Below are 15,685 nucleotides of genomic sequence, written 5' to 3'. Positions count from 1 at the left end.
CGTGCTCTCGATAGCACTGGCTCGACCGCTTTATTAGTGTTCGCTAACACTACAGCTGGAAGGTGACTTCACTGCTGCACTGACGGTGCCGACTCGCAGTTAAGCTCGTGTTGGCCTTTGAGAAGGCCGAGTGCAATAAATATTTGGTCCCTCCTACTATAAATCAAAATCTGATTGGTTAATTAATCTGTCACTTCCTACATAAACATACACTGCCACGGCTAGGGTGCATCAGTTGCCCCCTAAAAATGAAAAGTTCCTCCGATCATGATGCATTTTTGTTTTTATGTTCCTTTTGGTAAGAAAACACACTGGGTGAAATATTTTGACAAAATTCAAAAGTTTAATGGTGGCACCAGGAGCTCAAAGTTTTGGAAAAAGCTGCTATTTTATGACTTTTATGACAAAATTTCGATCACTTTTCATGAAACATTATGGCACCTTATAGAGTATACCAAATATCTTAGATACACATTTTTAGTACATATTCTAAATATATTATCAAGCACAGTTTGAGTTTTAGCTGTTCATTGAATCATTGTTCAACTACTTTTAAACAATACAAATGTATTATGAATCACATTAATGCTTCTCAATCCCTTGCAAAGGTTCTTAACATGATCTCTGGCTCACAAGAAATCAATAAATGGAGTCCAACATTGTGATTCAAACCTTATGCGAAAACATAAAATAAGCGTTTTTGGGCAAAAAATGAACCTCATGGTGCCACCATTAGACTTTTGAATATGGTCAAAAAATTTTACAGGATGTCTTTATTGGTGAAAAGGAACACCCAAACAACAGTGCATCAGATTTTATGAAAGTGAGGGCAACTGATGCACCCTAGCCATGGCCTTCTGTCCTGGCAATGAAGTCCTAACCAATGAGTGAGCAGCTCTCAACTCTTCTCAGCCTAGACACAACAAACAAAAAAATCTCATTGGATAACTTGACTTGAATGTTTTCAGGACAGTAACCCTTTCATTTCTGAAGCAAATTTGATAGAAAATGAGGCCTAATTAGAATCAGAAGAGAAAAATTACAATGAAATTATGAAAGACATTAAAGAATGAAAGAAATTAAATATAACATTTGAAATGCTAATATGTTTGGACCTTCTCTGAAGGCCTAGAAAGCCCTGATGGTTCCCCTCTATTTACAAGAGAAAAACATACCAATGGACATTGAAAAACTGGAAAAGAGAGTGCGTATGTATAATAGTAATAATAATAATATTGGCTGGCTTTTTTCATGGTATATCAGATATATTCTATTCAGCTAGCATGATATTGAACTTGCCTTCGACTCGTTCAGTATCATGCTAGCTGAATGGAACTATATAAGTGGTATATAAGATATATTATAGCATATAATATATCTTATATACCACTCAACGCCAGCCAATATTATTTAAATAATAACTGAGACAAAGTTGATGTTCTTATTCACCGATATTCACTGAGCCTGAGGCGGATAATTGTTCTAGTATAAATACACAGGTGATTTATTAAAACAAAATAATAAATAAAAATCGTATTTAAAAAATAATTTATTTCAGACTTCAAAAGCAGCATGTAAATGTAATAACGGTGTGACGCAGACTTGCGTCACTCATCTGCGCCGAGTCACATTAAATACTTTGTTCTGAAATAGATAAAATAAATCCCAACTCCGCCTTACCTTTGAATAGTTTTAGATCAAGCTTCATAGTGCTTTTAGGAACAGCATTTTCTTTCATAATGTGTAATTCTTCCTCACTCACGGTGACGAAGCGATTGGCCGCCATTTTGCCGAGTCACTCGAGGTGATTATTGAGAAATAATCCGAATTTCTTGACCAATCAGAGCATGCGATTTTCAATAATCACTTCCGTGTTTATACTAAATAAATAAAGCAATAAAGCGAATACAGTGACGTTTGTATTAGATGTGCTCACTTGCGTACAATGAACAACGCTTTTCACACACTCGTTTACACGCCACTCAGAATTTACACTCTGGAAAGCGGAAGCCACTTTATGTCGTGTTAATGAATTCGTACAGCTCTACTAACGGTCCATCAAAACCAATTAACTGTGTTTCCTCTTTGACCAAAAATAATCCATCAGCTCCTCGAACATGCCCTTTTTTTTAAAATCTCTTCCTCTTTCTGTCTCTCATTAGTGTACCTGGGTGTAACGAATCTGAACACCTATCAGGTACGTGTGAACAGTATGTGTGCTCAGTGGCAGCCTCATCCTCATGCCACCCAGTACCGAGTGTTCATCGAGTCCCTGCTCAGTGAGTACAATGAAAACTTTCACACCTTGGACACTTCTCAGATAGATCACACCCTTGTTAACTAGCACGTGACGCTTCCACTTGGGGAAATAGTTTATGAGCTCAGTAGTTTATAAACCCTGGGAGTTCAAGTGAAGTTTGTTAAATTGGAGGCCTGACGAATCTATTTTTGATTTTTCATTTTCCAAAATGGACAAAAATGGCAGATGAATTTCGTGAATTAATTATGATTTATGTCTGACTTCATTCAACAAGGGAGATTTTCTGGATGAAACACTGAAACATAGCAGCAAAGGTGTTTATTACAGTACATTCAATTCAGGTTTATTTCTGTAGCGCAATCTCAACAGACATTTGTCATAAAGAAGCTTTCCAAAAACCCAGATGTTAATTTACATCCCTAATGAGCAAGCCAGAGGTGATAGTGGTGAGGAAAAACACCCTGAGGCAACATGAAGAAAGAGACTCCAAAGGGAACCGATGCTCTTATGGGTGAAGCCAGAGAGTGAAATTATAAACCATTACATTATTCAAGTGTAGAAGAGGAAAGGCAAACAGCACCAGGTGTATTATCAGGATGTATAGTATGTGTAGGACGTGTTGATGATTATAGAAGCAGCTCTCAGCAAATATAAATCGACAGTAACCAGGTGAGATTATACTGTAGCTATACTGGATATACAGTGGTGCTTGAAAGTTTGTGAACCCTTGAGAATTTTCTATATTTCTGCATAAATATGACCTAAAACATCATCAGATTTTCACACAAGTCCTAAAAGTAGATAAAGAGAACCCAGTTAAACAAATGAGACAAAAATGTTATATTTGGTCATTTATTTATTGAGGAAAATGATCCAATATTACATATCTGTGAGTGGCAAAAGTATGTGAACCGCTAGGATTAGCAGTTAATTTGAAGGTGAAATTAGAGTCAGGTGATTTCAATCAATGGGATGACAATCAGGTGTGAGTGGGCACCCTGTTTTATTTAAAGAACAGGGATCCAGCAAAGCCTGATCTTCACAACACATGTTTGTGGAAGTGTATCATGGCACGAACAAAGGGGATTTCTGAGGACCTCAGAAAAAGTGTTATTGATGCTCTTCAGGCTGGAAAAGGTTACAAAACCATCTCTAAAGAGTTTGGATTCCATTGTTAGACCATTGTTACCCTCCCCAGGAGTGGTCGACCAACAAAGATCACTCCAAGAGCAAGGCATGTAATAGTCAGCGAGGTCACAAAGGACCCCAGGGTAACTTCTAAGCAACTGAAGGCCTCTCTCATATTGGCTAATGTTAATGTTCATGAGTCTACCATCAGGAGAACACTGAACAACAATGGTGTGCATGGCAGGGTTGCAAGGAGAAAGCCACTGCTCTCCAAAAAGAGCATTGCTGCTCATCTGCACTTTGCTAAAGATCATGTGGACAAGCCAGAAGGCTATTGGAAAAATGTTTTGTGGATGAATGAGACCAAAATAGAACTTTTTGGTTTAAATGAGAAGCGTTATGTTTGGAGAAAGGAAAACACTGCATTCCAGCATACGAACCTGTGGCAGCGGGGGCGTGGTCAAACACCGGTCTGTGACAGGAGGGCGGAGTCAGGGAAGGTGAGTGGCAGAATCACTACACCTGAGAGCAATTAACCTGTGTTTGTGTGTCTTCCCAGTGACCGCGCCCTATATAGGGAGGGAGAGCAGAGAGCAGAGGAGCTCTTCCCCGAACAGACACCCGTCGTGTGTGTGTGTGTGTGTCTGAGTGAATGTTATGCTGAAAAGTGTGACAATAAATACTAAATTGGAACTTGATCTCTGTCCTGCCGTCCTCTGTGCTCCACCCACCTGCTCCGAACTGCCACAGTGTTGCCGAAACCCGGGACCTGGAGCACAGCAGCCTCACAGCCCCATGGAGTCCTCCCCGTTCGCTGAAATGGTCCACGCCCTCGCCACGGCCCAGCAAAGCCAGCACCAGACGCTACTCACCCTCCGAAAGGAGCAAGAAGAGCGGTTCGGGGCCCTGGTGTTGGCCCAACAAGAAGATCGACAGGCATTTCGGCACCTCCTCGTGTCGGCGGGGCCCACCAGCGCTCCTACCGCGGGCCCATCTCCCCTCACCGTCACCAAGATGGGCCCGCAGGACGACCCTGAGGCGTTCATCACGCTCTTTGAGCAAGTCGCCGAAGCCTCGGCGTGGCCGATGGAGCAGCGCGCGGCGCGCCTCCTCCCCATGCTCACGGGAGAAGCACAGCTGGCCGCGCTACAGCTCCCCGCCGACCGCCGGCTGGCCTACGCGGACCTCTGCCGGGCCGTCCTCCAGCGCATGGGGCGCACTCCAGAACAGCAGCGCCAGCGCTTCCACATGCTGCGCTTGGAGGAAGTCGGCCGGCCGTTCGCGTTTGGCCAGCAGCTCCGGGACGCCTGCTGGCGGTGGCTGAGGGCCAACAACTGCGACGCCGAAGGAATCCTCGACCAGGTGGCGCTGGAACAGTTCGTCGCTCGCTTGCCAGCAGGAACTGCGGAGTGGGTCCGGTGCCACCGCCCGGCGTCGCTGGATCAAGCAGTTGAGCTGGCGGAGGACCATTTGGTGGCTGTCCCGGTGGCAGGACAGCAGATGGCATCTTCTCTTCTCTCCTCTTCTCTCTCTCTCTCTCTCTCTCTCTCTCTCCCCCTCCTCCTGTGTCCCGTCCTCGCCCCATTCCCCCTGCGCGAAGGCGGGGGCCGGCACCACCCCAGCCGGCCCGCCGCACCCGCAGTGCCCTCCCGTTTCTCCCTTCTGTGTCTGTTTCTCCCCCACCTCAGGTGAGTGAGCCCCAGATCACCGGTGCAGAGGGAAAGCCCGGGCCGGTTCGCTGGCGCTGCGGGGAGCCGGGCCACCTTCAACAGCAGTACATGGCAATGGAAGTGGGCGCGGTGGTTCAGATCCCCGACGCGCCAGAGGCCGCCCTCGATCGGGCCGGAGCGTATCGCATACCGGTGAGTATCCAAGGGGCTACATATCAGGCGTTGGTGGATTCTGGTTGTAATCAGACCTCAATTCGCCAAAGCCTGGTTCAAAACGAGGCATTGGGGGAAGCACAAGGGGTGAAGGTGTTGTGTGTGCACGGGGATGTTCACAGCTACCCTTTGGTGTCGGTCCACATTATTTTCAGAGGGGAAAAATTTACAGTGAAGGCGGCGGTTAATCCCCGCCTTACCCACTCTCTAATTTTGGGGACTGATTGGCTGGGATTTCGGGGTTTAATGACATGCCTAATAACGAGTGGGTCCTGCCATTTAACAGGGGGAGGTCCCGGTGCCGCTTTGGCAGGAGCAGCTGTCGCAGAGCCATCTACGTCATCTCTGCGTCAGAGTGAGGAGCCGTCGGCTCCTCCTCTCTCTATTGGGGAATCCCTCGCGGATTTCCCATTAGAACAATCGCGAGACGAGACTCTGCGACATGCTTTTGACCAAGTGAGAGTAATCGATGGTCAAACGCTCCAGCCGAACGCCACCCCATCCTTCCCCTACTTCGCAATTACGAAGGATAGGTTATACCGAGTGACGCAGGACACTCAAACTAAAGAGCGTGTCACGCAGCTTTTAATTCCGAAGAGCCGCCAGGAATTGGTATTCCAGGCAGCTCACTTTAATCCCATGGCTGGACACTTAGGGCAGGATAAAACACTAGCCCGAATAATGGCCCAATTCTATTGGCCGGGGATTCGCGGCAATGTTCGTAAGTGGTGTACGGCATGCCGCGAATGCCAGTTAGTAAATCCAGCGGCCATTCCAAAAGCGCCTTTGCGCCCTCTTCCATTAATCGAGACCCCGTTTGAGAGAATTGGGATGGATCTCATCGGGCCATTAGATCGGTCAGCATGAGGGTACCGCTTTATATTAGTTCTGGTGGACTATGCAACGCGATACCCGGAAGCAGTGCCTCTGCGCAATATCTCAGCACGCAGTATTGCAGAGGCGCTCTTCCGCGTCATCTCCCGAGTTGGAATCCCGAAAGAGATTCTGACTGATCAAGGCACTACGTTTATGTCACGGACACTGCGCGAACTGTATGGGTTATTGGGGATTAAGCCGATCCGCACCAGCGTGTATCACCCACAAACGGACGGTTTAGTAGAACGGTTCAACCGCACCCTCAAAAATATTATTAAAAAATTCGTAAGTGAGGACGCACGTAATTGGGATAAGTGGCTCGAACCCTTGCTGTTCTCAGTGCGAGAGGTCCCCCAAGCCTCCACAGGGTTCTCCCCGTTCGAATTATTATATGGGCGTAAGCCACGCGGCATCCTAGATGTGCTGCGGGAAAATTGGGAGGAGGGACCTTCACAAAGCAAAAACGAAATTCAGTACGTTATGGACCTGCGTGCAAAACTCCACACGCTCACCCACCTAACTCAGGAGAATTTGCGGCAGGCCCAGGAACGGCAAGCCCGCCTGTACAACAAGGGTACGCACCTTAGAGAGTTCACTCCGGGAGATAAAGTACTTGTACTGCTGCCCACGTCGAGCTCCAAATTGATCGCCAAGTGGCAAGGACCCTTTGAGGTCACACAGCGAGTTGGGGACATCGACTATGAGGTGAGGCGAACGGACAGGGGTGGGGCGCTACAGATTTACCATCTCAATCTGCTTAAACTCTGGAACGAGGAGGTCCCCATGGCGTTGGTGTCGGTGGTTCCGGAGAAGGCGGAGCTGGGGCCGGAGGTTCAAAAAGGGACATTGGCATCACGTACCTCTCCGGTCCCCTGTGGAGACCACCTCTCCCCGACCCAACTCACGGAGGTCGCCCAGTTGCAGACCGAGTTTTCGAATGTGTTCTCGCCCCTGCCCAGTCGCACTAACCTCATAGAGCACCACATCGAGATGCCCCCGGGGGTGGTAGTGCATAGCCGCCCTTACAGGCTACCCGAACACAAAAAAAAGGTGGTTCGGGAAGAACTTCAGACCATGCTCGAAATGGGCATCATCGAGGAGTCCCACAGTGACTGGAGCAGCCCGGTGGTCTTGGTACCCAAGACCGACGGGTCGGTCCGGTTCTGTGTGGACTATAGGAAAGTCAACGCGGTGTCTAAATTTGATGCGTACCCAATGCCTCGTATTGACGAGCTGCTGGATCGACTAGGCACGGCTCGCTTTTATTCGACACTGGATTTGACGAAGGGATATTGGCAGATCCCCTTGACTCCACTATCCCGAGAAAAAACGGCCTTTTCCACACCGTTTGGGTTACACCAATTCGTCACACTTCCGTTTGGGCTGTTTGGGGCACCCGCTACGTTTCAGCGGCTGATGGATCGGGTCCTCCGCCCCCATGCCACCTATGCGGCCGCCTATCTTGATGACATCATCATATATAGTAATGACTGGCCGAGGCACTTGGAACACCTAAGGGCCATCCTTAGGTCGCTGAGATGAGCAGGTCTCACAGCCAACCCAAAGAAGTGTGCGATTGGGCGGGTGGAAGTATGGTTTCTGGGCTTCCACTTGGGCAACGGGCAGGTGCGTCCCCAAATTAACAAGACCACAGCGATTGCGGCCTGCCCGAGGCCCAAGACCAAAAAGGGGGTGAGACAGTTCCTGGGGCTGGCTAGCTATTATCGTAGGTTTATACCTAATTATTCGGACGTCACCAGCCCGCTGACTGATCTCACTAAAAAGGGGGCACCAGATCCGGTCCAGTGGACGGAGCAATGCCAGCGGGCTTTTTCAGAGGTAAAGGCTGCACTGTGTGGGGGGCCACTTCTACACTCCCCTGACTTTTCTCTCCCCTTTATGTTGCAGACCGATGCGTTGGACAGAGGGCTGGGGGCGGTTTTGTCCCAGGAGGTGGAGGGGGAGGACCGCCTCGTCCTGTATATAAGCAGGAAGCTGTCGGTGCATGAGGGGCACTACAGCACCATAGAGAAAGAGTGTCTGGCCATCAAGTGGGCGGTCCTCGCCCTCCGGTACTACCTGCTGGGGCGCCCTTTCACCCTCTGTTCGGACTACGCGCCCCTCCAGTGGCTCCACCGCATGAAAGATGCCAACGCGTGGATCACCCGTTGGTATCTGGCACTCCAACCCTTTAATTTCAAGGTGGTCCACAGGCCGGGGGCGCAGATGGTTGTGGCGGACTTCCTCTCCTGCCAAGGGGGGGGGGGAGTCGGCTGCAGGCCGGACGGCAGCCCAGCCTGAGTCGGGCGGTGGGGGTATGTGGCAGCGGGGGCGTGGTCAAGCACCGGTCTGTGACAGGAGGGTGGAGTCAGGGAAGGTGAGTGGCAGAATCACTACACCTGAGAGCAATTAACCTGTGTTTGTGTGTCTTCCCAGTGACCGCGCCCTATATAGGGAGGGAGAGCAGAGAGCAGAGGAGCTCTTCCCCGAACAGACACCCGTCGTGTGTGTGTGTGTCTGTCTGAGTGAATGTTATGCTGAAAAGTGTGACAATAAATACTAAATTGGAACTTGATCTCTGTCCTGCCGTCCTCTGTGCTCCACCCACCTGCTCCGAACTGCCACAGAACCTTATCCCATCTGTGAAACATGGTGGTGATAGTATCATGGTTTGGGCCTGTTTTGCTGCATCTGGGCCAGGGCGGCTTGCCATCATTGATGGAACAATGAATTCTGAATTATACCAGCGAATTCTAGAGGAAAATGTCAGGACATCTGTCCATGAACTGAATCTCAAGAGAAGGTGGGTCATGCAGCAAGACAACAACCCTAAGCACATAAGTTGTTCTACCAAAGAATGGTTAAAGAAGAATAAAGTTAATGTTTTGGAATGGCCAAGTCAAAGTCCTGACCTTAATCCAATCAAAATGTTGTGGAAGGACCTGAAGCGAGCAGTTCATGTGAGGAAACCCACCAACATCCCAGAGTTGAAGCTGTTCTGTATGGAGGAACGGGCTAAAATTCCTCCAAGCCGGTGTGCAGGACTGATCAACAGTTACCGGAAATGTTTAGCTGCAGTTATTGCTGCACAAGGGGGTCACACCAGATACTGAAAGCAAAGGTTCACATACTTTTGCCACTCACAGATATGTAATATTGGATTATTTTCCTCAATAAATAAATGACCAAGTATAATATTTTTGTCTCATTTGTTTAACTGGGTTCTCTTTATCTACTTTTATGACTTGTGTGAAAATCTGATGATGTTTTAGGTCATATTTATGCAGAAATATAGAAAATTCTAAAGGGTTCACAAACTTTCAAGCATCACTGTAGGAAGGGTGACACTTGGGTTTTTGGTGCTTTAGAATCATGTGTGTGAATGTTGAAGTTTTAGGGATACACTGTAATTAGTGCAAGCACACTATTGTTCTTCTTAAGTTTACTTATTCTGCCTTATTCCGACACGTTTTTTGGATCCACTACTCCTCCTAGGGCGTTCGAGATAGAGACACCGTTCCAACTCTGAGACGTCTGGCCCAAAGTGGTGTAGTGTGCTTGTATACAGCTTTTGGATCAACATGCCCGTTCTCTTGTTCTTGTCGTTCTTTTGTTTTTTTCCCATAGAGAATGAATAGGGCTCATGAATCGAATCGTCCTACTCGGACACGCTCCATCGCAGATGCACCAAACCTCATGTGATACTTCAGGCCAACTCCCCCGACACATACATGCAATCGGTTCTGACCTGCACTCATATTTTTCCTTTCTTTTTGCTCATCCCTTTTTCCTCCATAGGCTTGCATTGATTTTTGGCCCCATTCAAATGAATGGAGTTTTGCTCAGTAACACTTCACCACACATCCACCAAACTTCATACGGCACCTCAGGCCAAATCACCCATCACACACAATATCGGTTCTGACCCGCACTCGTCTTTGTCTTGCCTTTCATCCATCCATTTTTCTCCATTTTGCCGCTAATCAATGGACACTTGGCTGAGTCATTCCTCCCTTCCCCCAGAGGTGATGATGCATTTGGCAAGGATCTGCTCATTTGAGACTTTGACAGCAAATCAACTTCAACTCAATGGACACTTTATTAGGAATACTTACACGCACACATGATAGCAATTAGCATACAAGCATTCACGTGTTACCATGCTAGCTGTTAGCATGTTACCCATTACGATATCATGCCTGCTGTTAGCTCGCGAGTTGTTAGCATGTTCACCATTAGCATGTTATCATGAGAGTTGTTAACATGTTAGGATTAGCATGGTAGCATGCAGAGTTCGCATGTTTACTGTTAGCGAGTTCGCCTGAGCATGTTAGCTGTTAGCATGTCACGTTCAGCGTGTTAGCATGCTAAAAGTTAACATGCTATCCATTAGCATGTTAGCCTGTTAGCTGTTAGCATGATAGCTGTCAGCATATTAGCCTTAAAGTGTTAGAATTTTAACAAATAGCATGTTAATCATTTGCATGTTAGAATGCTAGCTGTTAGCATGTTATCTATTAGCATGTTAACATGCTAGCTTTTAGCATGTTAGTATGCTGTTAGCATGTTAGTATGCTAACTGTTAGCATGCTAGTTGTTAGCATGTTGGCATTAGCATGTTGGCATGCTAGCTTTTAGCATGCTAGCATGATAGCTGTTCTGCTAGCACAGTGTACAGCTCAGCAAGCACACTTTGCATTTTCTCTGCAGAAATGCAGTCTAGTTGAATGCTGTCGAGCTTCATTAGTCCAACAAATAAGCCTATTTAGCAGAAACACAATGAATCTTGAGTTTGATACTCAAGAAGAAAATCAACGATGAACGTTCTGAAGTCCTTTTCAGAAAGCTAAATTGGGTTCCTATTGTTGAAAGATAGAAATCTAACAAATGTCTGGTGCTGTACAAATGTATTAACGGACTTCTACCGGAATGTGTAAAATTTTTGTTAAAAATGTCAATGTCCATAATGACAGTGTCTTGCAAAAGTATTCATCCGCCTTGGTGTTTGTCCTGTTTTGTCGCATTACAAGCTGGAATTAAAATGGATTTTTGAAGGGTTAGTACTATTTGATTTACACAACATGCCTGCCACTTTAAAGGTGAAAATTGTTGTTTTATTGCGACACAAACAATAAGATGAAAAAACAGAAATCTGGAGTGTGCATAGGTATTCACCCGCTTTCGTATGAAACCCCTAAATAAGAGCTGCTCCAACCAATTCACTTCATAAGTCACATAATTAGTTGATTAAGATCCACTTGTGTGCAATCAAAGTGTCACATGATCTGTCACACGATGTCTGTATAAATCAACCTGTTGTGGAAGGACCCTGAATCTGCAACACTGCGAAGCAAGCAACATGAAAACCAAGGAGCCTCCAAACAGGTCAGAGACAAAGTTGTGGAGAAGTATAGATCAGGGTTGGGTTATAAAAAATATCCCAAACTTTGAATATCCCACGGAGCACCATTTAATCCATTACAGCAAAATGGAAAGAATATGGCACCACTACAAACCTGACAAGAGAAGGCCGCCCACCAAAACTCACAGACCGGGCAAAGAGGGCATTAATCAGAGATGCAACACAGACACCAACGACAATACTGAAAGAGCTGCAAAGATCCACAGCGGAGATGGGAGTATCTGTCCATAGGACCACTTTAAGCCGTACACTCCACAGAGCGGGGCTTTATGGAAGAGTGGCCAGGAAAAAAAAAAAAACACGAGTTGGCCTAATGGTTAGCGTGTCCACCTCTTGATCGGGAGATCGCGAGTTCTACTCATGATCAGGTCATGCCAAAGACCATCATAAAAATGGTACCTACTGCCATCTAGCAAGGCACGCTGCAATACAGATGCGAGTGGGGAATCAAACTCTCACAGTTACCAGAGGACTAGCCCCCCACTGTAACCCTAGCTATGTAATAGGCGAGAGGCTGAGGGCTACGGAAACGGAGATCAGCGCAGCCCTATGCGCCACATGGCATGGGAAGGACTTTGATTTGATTGATTTGGCCAGAAAAAAGTAATTGCTTAAGAAAACACATGGCAGACTCCCCAAACACATGGAAGAAGATCCTCTGGTCAAATGAGACTAAAATTGATCTTTTTGGCCATCATGGGAAATGCTTTGTGTGGCACAAACCCAACACCCTGAGAACACCATTCCTACAGTGAAGCATGGTGGTGGCAGCATCATGCTGTGGGGATGTTTTTCATCTGCAGGGACAGGAAAGCTGGTCAGGACTGAAGGAAAGATAGATGGCACTAAATACAGGGCAGTTCTGGAAGAAAACCTGTTTGAGTCAGCCAGAGGTTTCAGACTAGGATGAAGGTTCACATTCCAACAGGACAATGACCCTAAACATACAGTCCTGCTAAAGCTGCACTGGAGTGGTTTAAACATTTAAATGTCTTGGAATGGCCGAGTCAAAGCCCAGACCTCAATCCAATTGAGAATCTGTGGCATAACTTGAAGATTGCTGTACACCAACGCAACCCATCTAACTTGAAGGCATTGGAGCAGTTTTGCCTTGAGGAATGGGCAAAAATCCCAGTGGCTAGATGTGCTAAGCTAATAGAGACATACCCTAAGAGACTTGCAGCTGGAATTGCAGCAAAAAGTGGCTTTACAAAGTATTGACTTTGGGGGGGGGATACCTATGAACACTCCAAATTTCTGTTTATGTTTTTAATCTTAATTATAGTTTGTGTCACAATAAAACAACAATTTGCACCTTTAAAGCGGTAGGCATGTTGTGTAACTCAAATGGTGCTAACCCTCCCAAAATAAATCCATTTTAATTCCAGCTTGTAATGCAACAAAGCAGGACAAACACAAAGGGGGATGAATACTTTTCCCAGACACTGTGTAACACAAGCGTAAAGAGCAATATTCATATTGTGAAAATCAACTCAAAAACAGGACACAGGACTTTTGCTTTTTCAGCTGCCATGTTACATAATTCTCTGCCCAATGATGCTAAAAACTCGGAGACTACGAAGAAATTTAGAATTAACTACTGGAAACGCTTTTTTTGGTTTTTTGATATATTTTTAAAAATGGAATATAAATTTTATTCATTATTAATCATAATGTTTGTCTCCCTATCTTGTATCTTACTTATTTTATTAGTTATAATATATATTTTGTGAATTTAATAATGTAGATATAGATTATTAGCAGAAGTTTCTACACATCTCCAATGGAAACCAGCGTCAGCTGAGTGGACCTTGTGTTTAATCTATCTATCTATCTATCTATCTATCTATCTATCTATCTATCTATCTATCTATCTATCTATCTCCAACCCCAATTCCAAAAAAGTTGGGACAAAGTACAAATTGTAAATAAAAACGGAATGCAATGATGTGGAAGTTTCAAAATTCCATATTTTATTCAGAATAGAACATAGATGACATATCAAATGTTTAAACTGAGAAAATGTATCATTTAAAGAGAAAAATTAGGTGATTTTAAATTTCATGACAACAACACATCTCAAAAAAGTTGGGACAAGGCCATGTTTACCACTGTGAGACATCCCCTTTTCTCTTTACAACAGTCTGTAAACATCTGGGGACTGAGGAGACAAGTTGCTCAAGTTTAGGGATAGGAATGTTAACCAATTCTTGTCTAATGTAGGATTCTAGTTGCTCAACTGTCTTAAGTCTTTTTTGTCGTATCTTCCGTTTTATGATGCGCCAAATGTTTTCTATGGGTGAAAGATCTGGACTGCAGGCTGGCCAGTTCAGTACCCAGACCCTTCTTCTACACAGCCATGATGCTGTAATTGATGTAGTATGTGGTTTGGCATTGTCATGTTGGAAAACGCAAGGTCTTCTCTGAAAGAGACGTTGTCTGGATGGGAGCATATGTTGCTCTAGAACCTGGATATACCTTTCAGCATTGATGGTGTCTTTCCAGATGTGTAAGCTGCCCATGCCATACGCACTAATGCAACCCCATACCATCAGAGATGCAGGCTTCTGAACTGAGCGCTGATAACAACTCGGGTCGTCCTTCTCCTCCTTAGTCCGAATGACACGGCGTCCCTGATTTTCATAAAGAACTTCAAATTTTGATTCGTCTGACCACAGAACAGTTTTCCACTTTGCCACAGTCCATTTTAAATGAGCCTTGGCCCAGAGAAGACGTCTGCGCTTCTGGATCATGTTTAGATACGGCTTCTTCTTTGAACTATAGAGTTTTAGCTGGCAACGGCGGATGGCACAGTGAATTGTGTTCACAGATAATGTTCTCTGGAAATATTCCTGAGCCCATTTTGTGATTTCCAATACAGAAGCATGCCTGTATGTGATGCAGTGCCATCGAAGGGCCCGAAGATCACGGACACCCAGTATGGTTTTCCGGCCTTGACCCTTACGCACAGAGATTCTTCCAGATTCTCTGAATCTTTTGATGATATTATGCACTGCAGATGATGATATGTTCAAACTCTTTGCAATTTTACACTGTCGAACTCCTTTCTGATATTGCTCCACTATTTGTCGGCGCGGGATTGGTGATCCTCTTCCCATCTTTACTTCTGAGAGCCGCTGCCACTCCAAGATGCTCTTTTTATACCCAGTCATGTTAATATTTGTTAATAATGACTCTAAAATATGTTAAAATATGTTAATAATGTTTTTATATCCAGCCTCTTATTGCCCCTGTCCCAACTTTTTTGAGATGTGTTGCTGTCATGAAATTTCAAATGAGCCAATATTTGGCATGAAATTTCAAAATGTCTCACTTTCGACATTTGATATGTTGTCTATGTTCTATTGTGAATACAATATCAGTTTTTGAGATTTGTCAATTACTGCATTCCGTTTTTATTTACAATTTGTACTTTGTCCCAACTTTTTTGAAATCGGGGTTCTATCTATCTATCTATCTATCTATCTATCTATCTATCTATCTATCTATCTATCTATCTATCTATCTATCTATCTATCTATCTATCTATCTGTCTGTGGAAAAATACCTTTTGCCTTTGTAAGAACTCCGCATGGGGTTTTGAGTGAGTGTGAGGGTGTAGTTTTATTCGTTCAGACGTGTGAAAGTGGGAGATGATGGTTGTGGGTTATAATCAAACACGATCTCACTCTCTCATGGTGGGAATGAAGAACTGAGCTCTCAGTAATTCTGCCCTCTGTAAAGAGAGACAAATGCCTGAGGATCAGTCGAATATGAAAGGGATCTTGCGCTCTCTCTCTCTCTCTCTCTCTCTCTCTCTCTCTCTCTCTCACACAGACACACTGCACTCCATACTCATGGTATATTGAATGTGGAACTTTCTAAGAACTTCAGAATTAGATTTGCATTTTATTCAGAGTGCTAATGTTAGATTCAGAACTATTATTTATGCATCCAGATCCATCCTTATAGTTTATTAGCTCATCTGGCCACAAGGGCAATGATTTGTTGCCATGGCATTGCGTCCATCATCCATCCATCGTCCACAATTCAGTTAAATCATATCTCCTTGGTCAGTTCTCCACGGATTTCCGTTCCGATTGTTTTATTTGAAAG

General features: G+C 45.1%; 1 protein-coding gene across 3 annotated transcripts in view; it reads left to right on the top strand.

Moving 5' to 3' along the window:
* The window catches only part of col14a1b (collagen, type XIV, alpha 1b), a 255,917-nt gene that overhangs the window by 129,163 nt on the left and 111,069 nt on the right, over nucleotides 1-15,685 (top strand). For all 3 annotated transcript variants that reach the window (XM_060915314.1, XM_060915311.1, XM_060915312.1), the window contains one exon: nucleotides 2,163-2,279. In XM_060915314.1, the coding sequence (XP_060771297.1) occupies nucleotides 2,163-2,279 (117 nt within the window). The remainder of the gene's footprint in view (nucleotides 1-2,162; nucleotides 2,280-15,685) is intronic.

Source organism: Neoarius graeffei, chromosome 2, assembly GCF_027579695.1.
Source record: "Neoarius graeffei isolate fNeoGra1 chromosome 2, fNeoGra1.pri, whole genome shotgun sequence".
Taxonomy (NCBI): domain Eukaryota; kingdom Metazoa; phylum Chordata; class Actinopteri; order Siluriformes; family Ariidae; genus Neoarius; species Neoarius graeffei.
This window is presented reverse-complemented; position numbering and strand designations above follow the sequence as displayed.